The following is an 18174-nucleotide window of genomic DNA, read 5'->3' as shown; positions in this document are numbered from 1 at the left end:
ACAAGCTCCTTCCCCTTTCTCTCCCCACAACAGACACCTTGTGAGGTAGGTGGGCTGAGAGAGTTCTGAGAGAACCCAAGGCCCAAGGTTACCCAGCAGGAATGTAGGAGGGCGGAAACACATCTGTTTCACCAGACAAGCCTCTGCCACTCAAGTGGAGGAGTGGGGAATCAAACCCAATTCTCCAGATTAGAATCCACCTGCCCTGAACCACTGCACCACACTGGGGTGCCATCTGGGGTTCTTCTTAGATTGTTTTATATTTCAAAAGGGATTAATTTATTATTTGTTTTATTATTTCATTCAATTTTTGTCCCACCCTCCCCGACAAAGGTGGGCCCAGGACAGTGTTCTACACGTTTAAACAATTTCCACAGACATAAAAAAAAAATAACGTTAAATTTTATGTATGGCTGTTATTGTTGGAAGACTCTCCAAGCCCACAAAGGGAGGAGCGGTATATAAATTCAGTAAATGAATGGTTTATGAATGGATGTTGTAAGCTACCCTGAGCCTGGATGAGAAAGAGCAGCCTATAAGTTGAATAAAGATAAATAAATATTCCTTGCAATTTTTTAAAAAATGAAGGAGCTAATTGATCCTGGTTTGGGGGCTAGTGTCATGATTACGTGGTTACAGAATGAGCAACCTATAGCCCCCAAGGAAATCTCTCTTCCCCAAAGGCCTGAGACCAAGTGGGATTCAGCCAATTCACACCACTTTGGCAGAACCGGTTGTTAAAATGGTGCTTGTAAACAACCAGTTGTTTAAATTATTTGAATCCCACCACTGGATCTGGTTGTTAAATTATTGAATCCCACCACTGCCTGAGACCTTTGTGTAAATTTTCTAACAGGCCTACAGTTCCAATAGGCTTTTAAAGGTAAGCACCAGCACTTTGAACCTAGTCCGGTACTCCACCTCAGAGGCGTAGCTCCAAGGGGACGGGGGCATGCGCGATGCACCAGGCACATGCCCTTGTGTGGGTGTGGCGAGGGCATTCCAGGGGCATTGCAGGGGCGTTCAATTATTTATTAAATTATTTGAATCCTAACACTGCCTATAGGGTTGCCATAAGTCAGTTGTGACCTGACAGCCCTTTAAGAACATAAGAACATAAGAATACGCCAGCTGGATCAGACCAGAGTCCATCTAGTCCAGCACTCTGCTCCTCGCAGTGGCCCACCAGGTGCCTTTGGGAGCTCACAGGCAGGATGTGAAAGCAATGGCCTTCTGCTGCTGCTGCTCCCGAGCACCTGATCTGCTAAGGCATTTGCAATCCTGGAGAGATCAAGGAGGATCAAGATTGGTAGCCATAGATCGACTTCTCCTCCATAAATCTGTCCAAGCCCTTTTTAAAGCTATCCAGGTGAGTGGCCATCACCACCTCCTGTGGCAGCATATTCCAAACACCAATCACACGTCGTGTGAAGAAGTGTTTCCTTTTATTAGTCCTAATTCTTCCCCCCAGCATTTTCAATGAATGCCCCCTGGTTCTAGTATTGTGAGAGAAAAATTTCTCTCTGTCAACATTTTCTACCCCATGCATAATTGTGAGAGAAAAATTTCTCTCTGTCAACATTTTCTACCCCATGCATAATTTTATACACTTCAATCATATCCCCCCTTTCCACCCCTGGTAGGATTGGGATAGAGTTGCACCTAAGATCAACCAAATCCTTCATCTCGGACCCAAGGTCTATGCTGTCCTCCAGACTTTGACACCCCATCAGGTACCCTCCATCTCCAAACAGGATCTTTGGGCTGCGAACAGATGTCTCCCTTATTCCATGGAGGCCGTATCTTTTGTCATTGTAACACAACGCTAGGCCATTCGTTTCAATGATACGCTTGTGATGAGATCCCAAAGCTTTCTGTTTCTGGGGGAAAGATGAGGTAATATAGACATTTAGATGTTTAATGTACCTGAGTGAGGGAATGTGGGTTTTTAACACAAAAAAAAGTTCCTGCAGTTTGAACCTTGAAGCGTGAGATTTGATTAGGCCTGTTTTAACGGGCATAACGGCACATATTATTAGAGCCATAAAACTGTCAGGTCTTCTTCGGTATCTTAAATGACTGCTTAGAGCGGTGGCTCTTCCCAATGCATTAATAATGTGAATTTCAGTTTATGTCCTGCCTGTTCTGTGAGGCCTCGCGATAAAGAAACTCCCTCACTTTTTATAAGCAATCCACCTTTGTGGTATACTGGCCTTCTAGACTGCCACCTGAGAAAGGCGAGGGTGGGGGGGGCGGTTGTAATGAATTTATTTTTGCCTATCTGTATTTTGCTAGCCATGTGGAATCTTTGGAGACCATCAAGATATGCAGATGACAGTGGGCAAGGTTAGAGGCAGGGGGGGATGTTAGCAGAGAATGACACTGTTACAACGGAGTAACGAATTAAAATAAGTAAGCTCAAAGAAGCTCAAGCCGATACAGAAATAAAATCAGAGATCTTTATTCGGCCAACTGCGGGCAAAGACAATAATCAGGGGAGCCACACTTAAAATGGCGATGTGTTCTCACTTTTATCGTACTAATGACAAGCTACATTAAAATGGAAGCAAAGAATACACCCCCAAATGCCAACATCATCAATCAATCACACAAAAGGTGGAGATTTTCCCTGTTCCCACAGCCTTTTAGGGTTGTCCAGAATCCCCATTGGAAGTTGTCAGCATTACACCTTTTGATGTTATATGAACCAAGAACCCTTGTTTTCTCTTATCATAAGAACATAAGAACTAGCCTGCTGGATCAGACCAGAGTCCATCTAGTCCAGCACTCTGCTACTCACGGTGGCCCACCAGGTGCCTTTGGGAGCTCACGTGCAGGAGGTGAAAGCAGTGGCCTTCTGCTGCTGCTGCTGCTCCCGAGCACCTGGTCTGCTAAGGCATTTGCAATCTCAGATCAAAGAGGATCAAGATTGGTAGCCATAGATCGACTTCTCCTCCATAAATCTGTCCAAGCCCTTTTTAAAGCTATCCAGGTGAGTGGCCATCCCCACCTCCTGTGGCAGCATATTCCAAACACCAATCACACGTTGCGTGAAGAAGTGTTTCCTTTTATTAGTCCTAATTCTTCCCCCCAGCATTTTCAATGAATGCCCCCTGGTTCTAGTATTGTGAGAAAGAGAGAGAAATTTCTCTCTGTCCACATTTTCTACCCCATGCATAATTTTATAGACTTCAATCATATCCCCCCTCAGACGCCTCCTCTCCAAACTATCATTCATGTTTCTAGTTGTCCTATTTCTCAGACAAAGAGCCTAAGCTTTCCCATAGGCCTTTCTATTGTCTCAGAAAAGGGCAAGTTTTTAAGGTATCTTTTGGGTGCAACAGGGTCTTGAAAACAGTTTAGTTTTGCACATTTTGCATAATTGTGAACAAAGGGGCATTTTTGGAGTTATTATGCTAAGCTAGCAATAGAAACGAATAGGCTTAAGGCCTGCATGATTTCTTTGGCCAAGTCAGCTGCATTATGCTTGCCCTCTCTCCATTATAGGAAAAATAATGGAGGGAAAGAAGAAATAACCTTTCTTGTTGAATCTAAAACCCTTTTATCTGTCTCTCTCTGACTTTCTACCACTTGCTCTGAATTTCTCTTTCTTCTGCACCTACAGCACTGTAGCAGTGGCATGGCTTCCACAGGGTGGGGCGGGATGGGGATGGGCACCTCAGGCAGCTGCCATTTGGGTCACGTGGAGGGCGGAAAATCACCCACCGCACCCCTCCTCCTTCCCCTCTCGCCCTGTCTGGCTAGGCCTGGCAAAGGCTGCTGCCTGGACCCCCTGCCTGCCCCACAGGCCAGGCCTGGGGGAGGGGCTACCAGGAGCCCCTGCCTGCCCCCCCTGGTCAGGGCCAGTGGAGGCTGCTGCGCATGCCCCTGCCCAGACCCACCCCACCAGGACCCGCCGCCGGCTAAGATAAGTGGGCCACAAGGGCCCATGGGGGGAGAGGGTGGAAAACTCAGAGTCTGTCCCAGGCTCCATTTCCCCTAGCTAGCCACGCCCCTGCACTGTACAGTCTATCCTCCAATGTGCCCATTTCTTCCAGGAAACTGATCTCTGTAGTGTGGAGATCAGTAGCAATTCTAGAATATTTCTGGCCCCAGCTGGAGGCTGGCAACCCTAGTCTAGCATGATATCGAAATAATTCCTCCCCTCCCCCCCCAAAAAATATTTCTGCTAATACCCATGCTCCCCTCCCTGGATTCTATCAGAACAGGAGGAGATTGTTCCTTCCTGATTGCTGCATGGATGGAATTGTGGCACAGTCAGCTCTTGAGAAACATCACCTGTCGTTATAGGCTGACATTTTAATATCATCCCAGTACTGTAGAGGCCGAGAGGAGTCATCTGTGGGTATATAGTTACTACATGGTTCTGATATCTCAAAATGGACTGGTTTCACCAAGAAAATTAGCGTTAAGCCTCCAGGAATTGGAAAGAACAATGTGTGTTCCTAGAGCGGTCACCCTCCAGATGGCGGGTGGGGTTTACAATGGATCTCCAGTCAACAGAGATCGGTTCCCCTGGACAAAATGGCCACTTCGGAAAGTGGGATCTATGGCATCCTACCCCACTGAAGTCCCGCCCCTCCCCAAGCCCTGCCCACTTCAGGCTCTGCCTCCAAATCTCCAGCATTTCCCAACTGGGAGGTGGCAATCAGAGGCAGGGCTAACCGGAGGGCGGGGGGTGCGCCATGCACCGGGCGCACAGTTTTGGGTCACATGGGGGGCACAAAATTCCCCCTCCCCCTTCCCCAGGTCCCTCCCCCTTCCCCCTGACTCCCCCCACAGTGTTCTTTTGCAGTGCTCCCCCACCCCCTTCCCCCACTGACTTTAGTTCCTTTCCTTTTCCTAGAACTTTTTCAGGCTGAAAAAAAGGCCTGTTCACAGTACAGGCTAAAAACGGCCTGAGGAACTACAGTTCCTAGGAGACCATGTAAATTTGAGCTCTAGGGTCTCCCTGGGAAGTATAGTTCCAATCAGAGCCATTTAATTTAAGAAACCTTGAACTTCGTGAATAACAGGCCTTTTTTTTTCAACCTGAAAAAGTTCCTAGGAAAAGAAAAAGGACTAAGGTAAAGATCAATTAAGGAAAGAGGGCCCACAGGGAGCATGGAGTGTGAGAGAAATATACAGTGTGCCCCGGGCGCAGTTTGGCCCAGCTATGCCTCTGTGTGTAATGATTAGACTGTGTGTAATGATTAGGCCATTTTAAAGCCTGAACTGTGAATAGGCCCTTTTTTTTCAGCCTGAAAAAAGTTCTAGGAAAAGGAAAGGAACTAAGGTCAGTGTGGGAAGGAGGTAAGGGGAGGCCACGGGGGGGTGGCGCAATATAGACTGCGCACTGGGCGCAGTTTGGCCCAGCTACGCCTCTGGTGGCAATCCTATGTGTTCATGAGGTGCATGTTCCCTGCTACGTGCACAAACAGGACCTCATACCGGCTCTTTTCACGAAATGTTTCTTTTTCGCAACAATTGGCGTCTTCCTTTGGGAAAGGGTTGATGCAGAATCTCAGGGGGAAATGCTCCGGCTGCCCCCATGCCTGACAATCACCCATTTCCCTTTGGTGGGATTTTAAAAGGGGAATGGATTTAGGGTGACAGAAGAAGACAGTAATCCATTTTTTACGTTTGTAGGACGACAAGCCTTGCTGCTCGGCTTCACTTGTGAGATCCGCTAAGTGCGACATTTCTCAGTTTGTCACCGCTGGGTTGAAATTGTGGTAAATGCATAAACTGTGTCTTAGCGATTCGCTGTTTCATTTTACATCCTGCGAGTTCCTTTTCATGCCTCGGTTTCAGCGCTCGTGTTGCGGAGGAGACGTGATTGCAATCCACGTCACCCTGCAACAGCCCTATGAATTTGTACCCCCGAAAAAGCTTTCTACAAAATTTACATAAGAGGGTCCATTATCCAAAGACGTGGCATAATTCAAGCAGTTGAGGTGGAAGCCAGATTGGTGTATACTCTGGGTACCTAAAAAAGCAAAGTTTTGTTTCCATATGTGAATAAACACCAGGTGTACAAGGTAATTTTAGAGCCAAGGAGGAAATCTGGGGAGATAGTAAACTATTCGTCTAAAAAACTTGGGTACTGATACACTAGGGAACCTGAAATAACTTGGATGCTGCTACATCATGGGACTCACAATGACCATTAGGGTGTCCTGTTTACTACGGATAAGGGGATAAAGATCGGTGAACCTTGTTAATTCTGCTTATGATGAGTAATGTTTTAAAGACGGATGACTGATGGTAAATTTGGGCCTCTTTGATTTTAGTGCACAGCCTCAATATGGAGTCTAGCCGAGGTACTGTAGACCATTTATACCATTTTTTTTATTTCTACACCTCTTTGTCTTAGAATGCTTTCTAGAACGTTGTTTCCTTTGAATCCTTCTTAATTGTCGTTTCCTGAGTGATGACCCCATGGGAGACCCTCTGTCGTTAATCTAGAAACAGCTTCAAAATGTATCATGAGTTTGTTTTGTTCCACTTCATACAAGGGAAAAGATGTCCGAATGAGCACAACGCCCTAAATAATTTTGACTTCTTTAAAACAAAAAGAAAAGGTGATATTGTTAAAAGCAAATTTTGTGGGATTTCTGTGACCCATGAATGGAGGGGGGGTTTGTAGATCAGCCCTCACTCCTTTCTTCTGTCCCCCCCCCTAAATTCTCCTGGTTTCCTTTGGGAAATTGCTCCTCAGGGTTCCGGGGTCGCTCATGATTGGAGAGAGGGGAAAAATGTGTTTAGGGGCTGTAGCCAGAAAGGTGAACCAGTTGAAGTTGCCCCCACCTCACCTGTGCACAAGCACATGCTCGGGGGATGGACGGAGCCCCACAAGTTTCTTCCCGTTTTCCCTCAAGCTTCATCCCTCCCGCACCGCGCCCCCCTCTGCTCCCGAGGGATCTCCCAGAACAGCTAATTGTAGGAGCACAAAGGGAAGGGAGAAGGCAAAAAGCTCAAACTCGTGAAGGCTCTCCATTAGCTGGTTTGTAGGATCCGACCCACGGCCTTCTTCTGTATCCAGGAGTGTTAATTATTATTATTATTATTTTAAGTACCAAACTGTCTAAAAATGTATTTCACAGAAGGTTTATGATATAACAGTAAATTTGAGTTCAGGTGGATCTTGCTTTCTTTTGGGCCCAGTTCAGATGGATCACTGGCCCCTTATAAACATGGCTTGCAAAGTGAGGGCCCCCATCACATTGTGCCCCCCCCCACTGGAACAAATCTCCCTCCCCCTCCTTTTCCTTGTTGGCCTGAACCATAGTTTAGCACCACATCCGCAACACTGATAATTACGGTAATGCTAACAAGGCGTCCCTTTTTTATTTATTTCATTACATTTTTACACTCCGCATTTCTCTCCAAGGGGGTTCCCAACTGCTTCCAACATTGTTTTCTCGCCCCCCTGTTTGTCTTCACAACAGGTAAGTGAGGCCCAGAGGGTGATGACTGGCTCCAGGTAACTCAGGGAGTTTCCATGGCAGAGTGGGGATTTGAACCCGTGTCTCCCAGATCCTAGCCTAACAACCCGTGGTGGCGAACCTTTGGCACTCCAGATGTTATGGATTACAATTCCCATCAGCCCCTTCCAGTATGGCCAATTGGCCATACTGGAAGGGGCTGATGGGAATTGTAGTCCATAACATCTGGAGTGCCAAAGGTTCGCCACCAATATACTACACTGTGTTACATCAGGATGAGTAACTCTCGTCATGAAAGAACTTGGTTAGCTCCTGTTATAATGAGCATTAGGGCACATAGATATTTAAATCGTGTTAAAATGAAACGGAGGAACAGAGGCAGGAATTAACTCTGACAAATTAAAGGAAAGAGTGCATTCTCAAGCTTGGCTCTTATTTGCAAGCTCCGGTTTCCAGGAGCCTGCTGTATGTCTCCCCCAGACCGTTTCCCTATCCAATTAAAATGTTAATGTAGACTTGACTTGATATTCGTACCAGGTATGTACAAAGACAGGCAATATAATAACAATAACAACAAAGCAAGAGATGTTTTAGAGCCGCCAATTGTTTTCCATAAAGCGAACAATCTGTTTTACTGTAAAAGCATTTTTTTCCCTCATTTTGCTCATTGGCCACAGAAGCAAGAAGATTGAAACTTTAAAAGAAATAATAATAATGACCCTGGGCTGGCTGTAAGTTTCACACGTCGGTTCTATAATGACACCCTTCGCCAGCCTCTGCTTCATTTGGAAACCTTTATAAAGTCGTTGCAGTATCAGCGGTAACATTTGGAAGAAATTGAGTGGAACGTGCAGTTATTTATTCCTTTATTTGTTTAATTTTAAGCCACGTTTCCAACGGAGGCTGACTAAGAGAGCCCAAGATACATGAACGTTCTCAGAGATCGCACCCCAAATAAGACAGAGTGGCGTTAATTACTACGTTATGCGGCACTATAGCTGGTGTTGCTATAGAAGTCATTGTTGAAAGCTGTATTACGTTCAATTAGTGTGTTGTCGGGGGCTTTTCAGCGGCGGAATCACGTGAAGGCTGGGTATTTGGCCGGGGAGTTTTGCAGGCTGTATGGCCGTGTTCCAGTAGCATTTTCTCCCGATGTTTCGCCTGCATCTGTGGCTGGCATCCTCATCATCAGATCCTCTGAAGATGGCAGCCACAGATGCAGGTGAAACATCGGGAGAAAATGCTACTGGAACACGGCCATACAGCCCGGAACCCCCACAACACTCCAGTGTGTTAGTTCAGTTTTTTAAAATACCCATGGAGGGTGTGAGAAACAAAATGCAAAGAGTTAAAATAAAATTGCTAGATTCACAAACAAGCATTAAAACTGATTTCTATTGATCCTGATTTTGGTACAAATAGGGCTGACTCCAGCAGTGGGGGGATGCTGCACTATGACTCTCACACACACACACACACACACACACACACACACACACACACACACACACACACACACACACACACACACACACACCCCTTCCTGGCACCTTTCAGTCCATTGGCAGGGGAACTTTCTGTCAGCTAACTTCGATCTGGCTCTCTGTCATCAGCAATGTGACTGTGTCACTTCTGGAGTGCATTGAAAGTGACATCATTGCACTGCTGATGACTGCAGGGGATGTTTACCACTAGGTATTTGGGCGAAAACTCTGCTGGTAAACGAGCAAGCTTCTGCCATAGAGGTTTACTAAGTTCGCAAAACGATCCCCATGCCTACTAGCCAGCTCCACAGATGTGATGATGTCACTTCCGATGCATGCCTCAATTTGCTTCCATTAAATTCCCTCCCTCCATCCCCACCAGTTGCCAGGAGATATCTGGTAACCAAGAAGAAGAGGAGTTTGGATTTACACTCCCCACCCCTTTCTCTCCTGTAAGGATAACTCAAAGGGGTTTACCAACTCCTCCCCCGCCCACTACAAACACCCTGTGAGGTGGGTGGAGCTGAGAGAGTTCCGAAGAGCTGTGACTAGCCCAGAGGTAGGGAACCTGCGGCTCTCCAGATGTTCAGGAACTACAATTCCCATCAGCCTCTGTCAGCATGGCCAATTGGCCATGCTGGTAGGGGCTGATGGGAATTGTAGTTCCTGGTATCTGAAGACCACAGGTTCCCTAGTTCCTGGACTAACTTAAAGATCACCCAACTGAAGTTTACAATGTTGGGGTGCACAGGCTAATCTAGTTCCCCAGATAAGCCTCCACAGCTCAAGTGGTGGAGTGGGGAATCAAACCTAGTTTTCCAGAGTAGAGTGCACCTGCTCTTAGCCACTACACCACTGGTGCTCCAAGGCATAAACGAACACATGCACACACATGCACACACAAAATCTCCAAGTCATGTGATGGGCTATCTTTTCAACCATAGGTCAAAAAATTCCTTCTGTCTTGTGCACACTTCCATTTAGCTTGGGGTGCAATACTAGTTTATAACGTTTATTGACTTTTGATCTATCAGTGTAGCATCGCAAAAGTTCCTGGAAAATTGTCTTTGGGAGGAGTTAAGCCCTGTGACATCCATTTAAATGAGAGTCAGCATGGTGCAGTGGTTAAGAGCAGGTGGGTTCTAATCTGGAGAACCAGGTTTGATTCCCCACTCCTCCACCTGAGTGGCAGAGGCTTATCTGGTGAACCTGATGTGTATCTTACATTCCTGCTGGGTGACCTTGGGCTAGTCACAGTTCTCTCACCACTCTCTCAGCCCCACCTACCTCACAAGGTGTCTGTTGTGGGGAGAGGAAGGGAAAGGAGCTTGTAAGCCACCTTGAGTCTCCTTACAGGAGAGAAAGGTGGGGTATAAATCCAAACTCTTCTTCTCCTCTAAATCAGTGAGTATAAAAGCATGTGACTCTGCTCAGGACTCTGCAAGTCATGCATTACGTCCTACAGTTGTTTACTGCAGATCACCCAGGACATGTGAGGTTCTAATAAGTAGTTAACATGTGGTACTTGACTCTTCATCAGTGAGGAGCCAAGCTTCGAGGTTTCTAAATTAAATCTACATAGCTCCTGATTTATCCCACTAAATAGGGTTAGGTTGAGACATCCCCCATTTTCAAATTTCCTTCAACGCCACTGAACATGTTCACCCCAAACCTCTTAAGGGGGTTCCACCGAAAGTGGGTTAGCTCCGCAACTCCCCTCACCATCAGATAAGTTCCCATGGCTATGACAGCATACACATGCATTAACATTGTCCAAAGGGGAGAGGTAGGTGGGAAACTCAGTGCCACTCTGCTCCAGGGTGGAGCCAAGGCCCAGGTCAAAGCCTCATGTAGGCTCCCGGCCGCCTCACCTGCTGACGCCCATAGTGGGTGGGTCCACCACCTGCCTTCCGCCCTTCTAAGGAGAGGCATGGCAGGGCCTCTTTGCAGTGCCAATCCTGGGCAGAAATGGCGGGCCCCACTGATTCAGGGCCGCTCTTTTTGTTCCTACGATTGCTGTTTCTTCTCAGCACCATTTTGCTCTTCCTTTGCCCTTTATTTAGCACATTGTTCGGTCCTGCCTTTGCTTCAAAGAACCCCCATAGACTTCTCACCACAACCCTATGAGGTGGGCAGAGAGAGGCTGACTGACCCAAGATGGCACAATAAATTGCGCGCAAAGCAGGGGTCAGAAATCTGGGTCTCATCTGAATCCAACATACGACCGCCACTTTGATCCAGCTGGATCGAGAAACCCATGTGGTTTTGTTCGAGTGTCTGTAATTCTGTCATAGAATCATAGAATGGAATCATAGAGTTGGAAGAGACCCCAAGGGCCATCAAGTCCAACCCCCTGCAATGCAGGAACACACAATCAAAGCACTCCCGACATATGCTGATCCAGCCTTTGTTTAAACACCTCCAAAGAAGGAGACTCCACCACTCTCTGAGGCAGTGAATTCCACTGTCGAACAGTCCTGATTGTCAGGAAGTTCTTCCAGATGTTTTGGTGGAATCTCTTTTCCTTCACCTTGAATCCATTACTCCCGGTACTAGTCCAGTGATGGCGAACCTATGGCACGGGTGCCAGAGGTGGCACTCAGAGCCCTCTCTGTGGGCATGTGGAGAGTGCCCCACCCCCACACATCTAGGCTGGCCTGGACCGCTGGGCTTGATTATTAGCATTAAACCTAAGACCTAGTTTTGGGGAAGCAGTGTAGGTAACCCTATTAAGTGTTGTTAAATCCCACTGATTTTCATGCCAAGAACTAAAACACGATCCTTTACCTGGGAGTAAGCTCGGTTGCTGGCAATGTGGCTTGCTTCTGAGTAAACCCTCCTAGGGTCGTGATTCACCCATTGGAAGTGTTGCACAGTTGCTTCAAAGCAAAGCCACCGACTACCACCAAGCTTACTCCTGAGTAACACAGGCCTCCAAGCCAACCATTTTTTCTAAACAAAAACCTCAGTATTCAGGTTAAATTGCCATGTTGGCACTTTGCGATAAATAAGTGGGGTTTGGGTGGCAATTTGGGCACTCGGTCTCGAAAAGGTTCGCCATCCGCGGTCCCTAGTCTCTGAGGCAGCAGAAAACAAGCTTGCTCCCCTCGCTTCAACATGACATTCCTTCCAAATATTTCCAACATAGTTTATCATGTCACCTTAACCTCACAGCTTCTCCAGATAAGAAAACATCCCCAGCTCCCTAAGCCTCTCTTCATAGGGCATGGACTCCAGACCCTTTAGCATTTTGGTTGCCCTCCTCTGGACCCGCTCCAGTCTTTCAATATCCCTCCTGAACGGCGGTGCCCAGAACTGTACACAATATTCCAGGTGAGGTCTAACCATGTCATGTCAGATGTAGTGTTGTGACATTAGCAGCAGCACCCCATGGGTGCCCTTCGTAAATGAGTTACAAACTCACGAGTCACGAGAACCCTGGAGACCCGAGGAACCCAGTGTGGAGCTGCGAAGCGTTAGAGAAAGTGAATTACCGAGGAAGAAATTTCAGGTGTCAGGAGAGTTAGGTGCCAACGGGGTCGAGGCAAATTCCCCCAGTCCCAAAACCGCAAACTTCTTTTGAAAACCAGCATGAAGCGAGGTAAGTCATTTCAGTTCTCCCCTCAGCAAAGTTTTATCGGGCCAGGTGTCATGCTAGTATCTGCAGAGCCGTAGTAGTATCTGTGAAACCAATGCCCCTTCCGCACATGCAGAATAATGCACTTTTGATCCACTTTCACAATTGTTTGGAAGTGGATTTTGCCATTCCGCACTACTGCAAAGTGGGTTGAAATGGCACCTGGTGGGCCACTGCGAGTAGCAGAGAGCTGGACTAGATGGACTCTGGTCTGATCCAGCTGGCTTGTTCTTATGTTCTTATGAAAGTGCATTATTCTGCATGTCCGGAAGGGGACCTAGGCTCAAAGTCCAATTGTGCCATGAAGCTCGCTGGGGGACCTGGGGCCAGTCACACAGTCTCAGCCTCACCTACCTGGAGAGGGGGAAACCAGACACTCCTTCAGCTTACTGGAGAAAGGGTAGGATTGCAATAACAATCTACTAAATATATTGTCGAAGGCCTTCACGGCCGGAATCACTGGGGTGCTGTGTGGTTTCCAGGCTGTGTGGCCGTGTTCTAGCAGCATTCTCTCCTGTCGTTTCGCCTGCATCTGTGGCTGGCATCTTCAGAGGATCTGATAGGCCAAACGTCAGGAGAGAAGGCTGCCAGAACACGGCCGTACGGCCCGGAAACCACACAGCACCCCAATCTACTACATAATGACACAGTTGCATCTAGTTGTGGTTTCCGTCAACTGCCAGATCTTATTGTCTCCCACCATCCAAACAATCCTATGAAGTCTGCAACTGTTACGGTGCGATCCATGCGTTGGGGGAAAGGAAACAATATCACAGTGGCACCACCTCCAAGGGGGTTTCAGGTGACGCCAGAACCATGAAAAACGGCGGAAATCCCCGGCCACTGTGTAAAACTCCCTATGCAGCCGATGGCATAAGCCTCGACAGCACTCCCGCAACGCCCCCACGAGAGCTAGAGCTGGCTCCCTCATTGGAGGAGCCCTGGCACTGAGGTTTCCGCAGTGCCCAGGTGCTGCGCCACTACGTACCTCCCCTTTGCCAGCAGAAGTACTCCTGTATCCTGCCCCCATGCCAATTTTGCTGCCAGGGGTAGCACCTCAGGGGTCACAGTTTCTAATGTGGCTTCACCCCTCCCCGGCATGCACTGCTAAACAGATAAAGGTATTTGTTTTATTTATTTAGCTATTTATATCCTACATTTCTCCCCGCTGGGGCAGGAAACAGCTTACTGAAATGATAACAATAAAATGATAATTTAGAGAGAGAAGGAAGGAAGGAAGGAAGGAAGGAAGGAAGGAAGGAAGGAAGGAAGGAAGGAAGGAAGGAAGGAAGGAAGAAAGGCAGGAAGGAAGGGAAGGAAGGAGGAAGGAAGGAAGAAAGGAAGGAAGGAAGAAAGGAAGAAAGAAAGAAAGAAAGAAAGAAAGAAAGAAAGAAAGAAAGAAAGAAAATATAAACAGCAACTCCTGAGTTGGTCTATGTATCTTGCTGATTCATTCATGGCTACAGCCCATAAGTCTCAGGTTATGAGCCTAAAACCCTTGGGGTTATAGCTGCCATGGAGGAGGAATATCATCTCACAAAAGTACAGAATATCATGGTCTTCTAGCTGTCGAGGTACTAGTATCCTGAATTATTACAGGGATGGAAGCATAGGCGTTCTTATCCAGGTCACTTACGTTTGCATTATTTTCCTGGCGTACACCATTAGGAAGCGGGGGGTGGGGGGCGCGGACAGGACACATCCATTTCTTTTAGCATCATGGTCCTTTCATGCACTAGCTGTTCCTTCTGTTTTCTGCTATCTTTCCTAAACCTGCTTGTTCCAGTGTTTTGGGAAAGATTTCATCTGGGATGGTTGCCATGGGGGAAGGAAGGCAAAGATTTTCCTGGCCTTGTTTACGTTAATTCCATTTTCCTCATAAGTGGAGATAGTGGGCGAGGAGCAGAGCAAGGGGGAACTGCTCCTGGGGCACGCATGTTCCCTACGCCTCAGCTGCGGTGCCGCCCTCCCCCACCCCGCCCCAGAACACCCCCGCCACAGCCCAGCCACGCCCCTACCACAGCGGCGTTCAGGACGTCACCCCCCTCCCCCACCCAGTTGGTTCTACGCCACTGTAGTGGGTCAATTATCCCAAGTAGACTAATCAAATCAACCTTTATGGGCATATCAGCATGCAAGACAGACCAAAAAAAAAAAGAACATCCATACATAATATATTAGATCTTGACAATCGGTTACAGTACTGTAGAAGTCTTACTCTACCTTTGTAAGCACATCTCAAGGGCAACACAGAAATTTGTCTGTTGAAGTAGACTAAATGGTCCAGTAATCTAGAGCAGGTCGACATATTCAGAAAAGCTAAAATGGTGGCACTGTATGAGGCGACTCACCTGTTGCCATCTTTGCTCTGCTCACCTTGCCCCATTTTTACTTTAGAAATAAGTGATTGGCATAGCAATATAACAGTATATCAATTTGTCACCTATTTTTGTCCATCCTCAGAAGAAAAGCCTCCTACATCTGTGGTGGCGAACCTTCGGCACTCTAGATGTTATGGACTACAATTCCCATCAGCCCCCGCCAGCATGGCCAATGGGATTTTTTATTTATTTATATCCCCCCTTTCTCTCCTGCAGGAGACTCAAAGGGGCTTACAATCTCCTTGCCCTTCCCCCCTCACAACAAACACCCTGTGAGGTGGGTGGGGCTGAGAGAGCTCAGAAGAGCTGTGACTAGCCCAAGGTCACCCAGCTGGCGTGTGTGGGAGTGTACAGGCTAATCTGAATTCCCCAGATAAGCCTCCACAGCTCAGGCTGCAGAGCTGGGAATCAAACCCAGTTCCTCCAGATTAGATACATGAGCTCTTAACCTCCTACACCACTGCTGCTCCTATTGTAGTCCATAACATCTGGAGTGCCAAAGGTTCACCACCACTGTCCTACATCATGTATGGGGGTGGAAATGCCCATCACTGGGAAGAAGGGAGGAGAAGCTGCATTATCGCTGTGTAGCTTTGACCACAGGAACCCTGAGGTTCCTACAGGAAACTATCAGTCTATGGCATAGGTGTCAAACTCGCGGCCCTCCAGATGTTCATGAACTACAATTCCCATCAGTCCCTCCCAACATGAGCATTGGCTATACTGGCAAGGGCTATTGGGAATTGTAGTTCATGAACATCTGGAGGGCCACGAGTTTGACACCTGTGGTCTATGGGAAAGGTCTCTGTCATGGTGATAAAATTGACTATTTATAACCAGCCGTAGATAATTGTAGAACTGTCCCTTGTGCAAGACACGAGGTTGAGCTTTAATGCATACAAAAAGGGTCAGAGAGGCTCATTCAGCTAATCCTCAGTTGGGATGACTTTAACATAACCTAATTGTGAGTCTGGAGTAGCAATCATTGCGAGTCACAAGCAAATTCATAGATGCATCTGCCTTGACCCTTGATTTCCCCGTTCGTTTACGTGGAGAAAACAAATCTGTTTACATTCCTTACTGTATGCCAGTCTGCTCCAATTGAGCCCTGGAATAAATGAGGCAGCTCAACCATCTAGGCAGGTCTTGAGTCTGGATCAGGACAGTTGATTTCAGGTTATTCAAATGTGGCTGCTTGTGAGCTCAGAGCAAAGTTGTACATACATACAGGTCTCCAGCCTGTATGTATTGGGGTGGATCTGTCCATCCTCCAGGAAGCCTTCCGCTAAGCTGCTTTTCCTCCAGTGTAAGATAGCAGGGGCATCCCACTCTGGCTCTCCAGATGTTCATGGACTACGATTCATAGTCTGTTAACATCTGGAGGGGCAGAGTTACACCCCAGGCCAATAGGAAGTCTTCAAGTTTTGCTCAGTAGAGTGATAGAATACAGGTAGGACCTTCCCCATCATTACTGGTAATCCTTTAAAACCATTTTTTTAAAATGTGGAGACAAAGCCAAAATGACACCCCTCGTTGCAGAACTGACTGCCGATGGCTTTGAGTCATTGTTGAAGACGTGCCACCGAGCAAACACGACCCCCACATTTCCACCACGTTCCCATCCACTCTTCCTATGCTCCAATAGGGTTGGCAGCATGTGCGTCAGACCCCACTGGATCAGGGAAGGGGTGGTACACAAGCTCTAATTCCACTGCGATAGGAAGCTTCGGCAGCTTAGCGGTGAAGATTCGAACTAAACGTTCACTCGACATAATGTTCGAACACATTCCGAGTCATGTTGAGCTTATTTATTTATTTATTTATTTATTATTTAAACTTTTATACCGCCCCATCCCCAAGGGGCTCTGGGCGGTGTACAACACAAATCTCGATACAAATAAATATAGTTAAAACCTTTAAAAACAGCAGTAAGATAATAAGAGGCGTCCAAGAAACCCTAATTTTAAAATCCTCCCCAAGAGGGAGGGAACAGCAAGTCCCATTAGATGGAAGGACCCAGATGTTAAGAGCTAAAAGGGGGGGCTGAATCCGGTACAGGCGTAGGCATTTGGTAAATATGAATGGGGGGAAAACCCCTGAAAAATACCTTGTTGGTATTGGTGGTGGGGTGGGGGGTTCTTCCCCCCAAAAAGTAGCAACAGACGGGAGCCATAAAAGCAGATCCCACCAAAAATGCCAATTTTTTCAGACCGCTTTGGACCATCTCCTTTTTTAAAAAAAGAAAGGAAACTTTCCTCCCTCCCTTACTTGCAATCTGTAGTTGAACAGTGGACCCGACCAGGTTGAGCCAAGCTTTCAACAGAGCTCAGCCTGGCCAAGTTCAGCCTTTTAACTGCACACCTTGCCATCAAACGCCACGTGGAGTTCGGGGGCGAGGCCTGCCAGGTCCAGCCTGCAACCACGGGCCCCGCCCCCAAGCTCCTCATGGTGTTGGGGGGCTCAATGTGCAGTTGAAATGCTGGACCCGGCCGGGTTGGGCTCAGCTGAACACTGGGCTCAGCCTGGTCGGGTCTAGCACTCAGATGCATATCCTGACCCCGATCTCAACGCGGAGGTCAGGGGCTGGGCACGCAGTTGAACGCTGGGCAATGGAACAGTGGGCTCGGCCAGACTGAATTCAGCAGTCAGCTCTGGCCGACCTTCGAACTCCACGTGGCAATAGGAAGCAGCAGGACATGTAGGTTCAGCTCCATACCATCTGCTGCCTCCCAGAGTTCAAAGGCAGGTGCATTTTTCAGGTTCGGGTTTAATAACTTAAGAACATAAGAACTAGCCTGCTGGATCAGACCAGAGTCCATCTAGTCCAACTCTCTGCTACTCGCAGTGGCCCACCAGGTGCCTTTGGGAGCTCACGTGCAGGAGGTGAAAGCAATGGCCTTCTGCTGCTGCTGCTCCTGAGCACCTGGTTTGCTAAGGCATTTGCAATCTGAGATCATGGAGGATCAAGATTGGTAGCCAGAGATCGACTTCTCCTCCCTAAATCTGTCCAAGCCCTTTTTAAAGCTATCCAGGTTAGCGACCACCACCTCCTATGGCAGCATATTCCAAACACCAATCACACGTTGCGTGAAGAAGTGTTTCCTTTTATTAGTCCTAATTCTTCCCCCCAGCATGTTCAATGAATGCCCCCTGGTTCTAGTATTGTGAGAAAGAGAGAAAAATTTCTCTCTGTCAACATTTTCTACCCCATGCATAATTATATA

The 18174-nt window shown here is 47.4% G+C and overlaps 1 protein-coding gene across 18 annotated transcripts in view; it reads left to right on the top strand.

Moving 5' to 3' along the window:
• CELF2 (CUGBP Elav-like family member 2) overlaps positions 1-18174 on the top strand; it is a 482791-nt gene that overhangs the window by 384274 nt on the left and 80343 nt on the right. For 9 of the 18 annotated variants that reach the window (XM_048499607.1, XM_048499605.1, XM_048499604.1 and 6 more), the window contains exon 6: positions 6294-6323. The exons of the other annotated variants lie outside the window; for them this stretch is intronic. In XM_048499607.1, the coding sequence (XP_048355564.1) occupies positions 6294-6323 (30 nt within the window). The remainder of the gene's footprint in view (positions 1-6293; positions 6324-18174) is intronic. 18 annotated transcript variants of the gene reach the window in all.

The sequence above is a fragment of the Sphaerodactylus townsendi genome, linkage group LG06, assembly GCF_021028975.2.
Source record: "Sphaerodactylus townsendi isolate TG3544 linkage group LG06, MPM_Stown_v2.3, whole genome shotgun sequence".
NCBI lineage: Eukaryota > Metazoa > Chordata > Lepidosauria > Squamata > Sphaerodactylidae > Sphaerodactylus > Sphaerodactylus townsendi.
The sequence above is the reverse complement of the archived record's forward strand: the minus strand, read 5'-3'. Positions and strand labels throughout refer to the sequence as shown.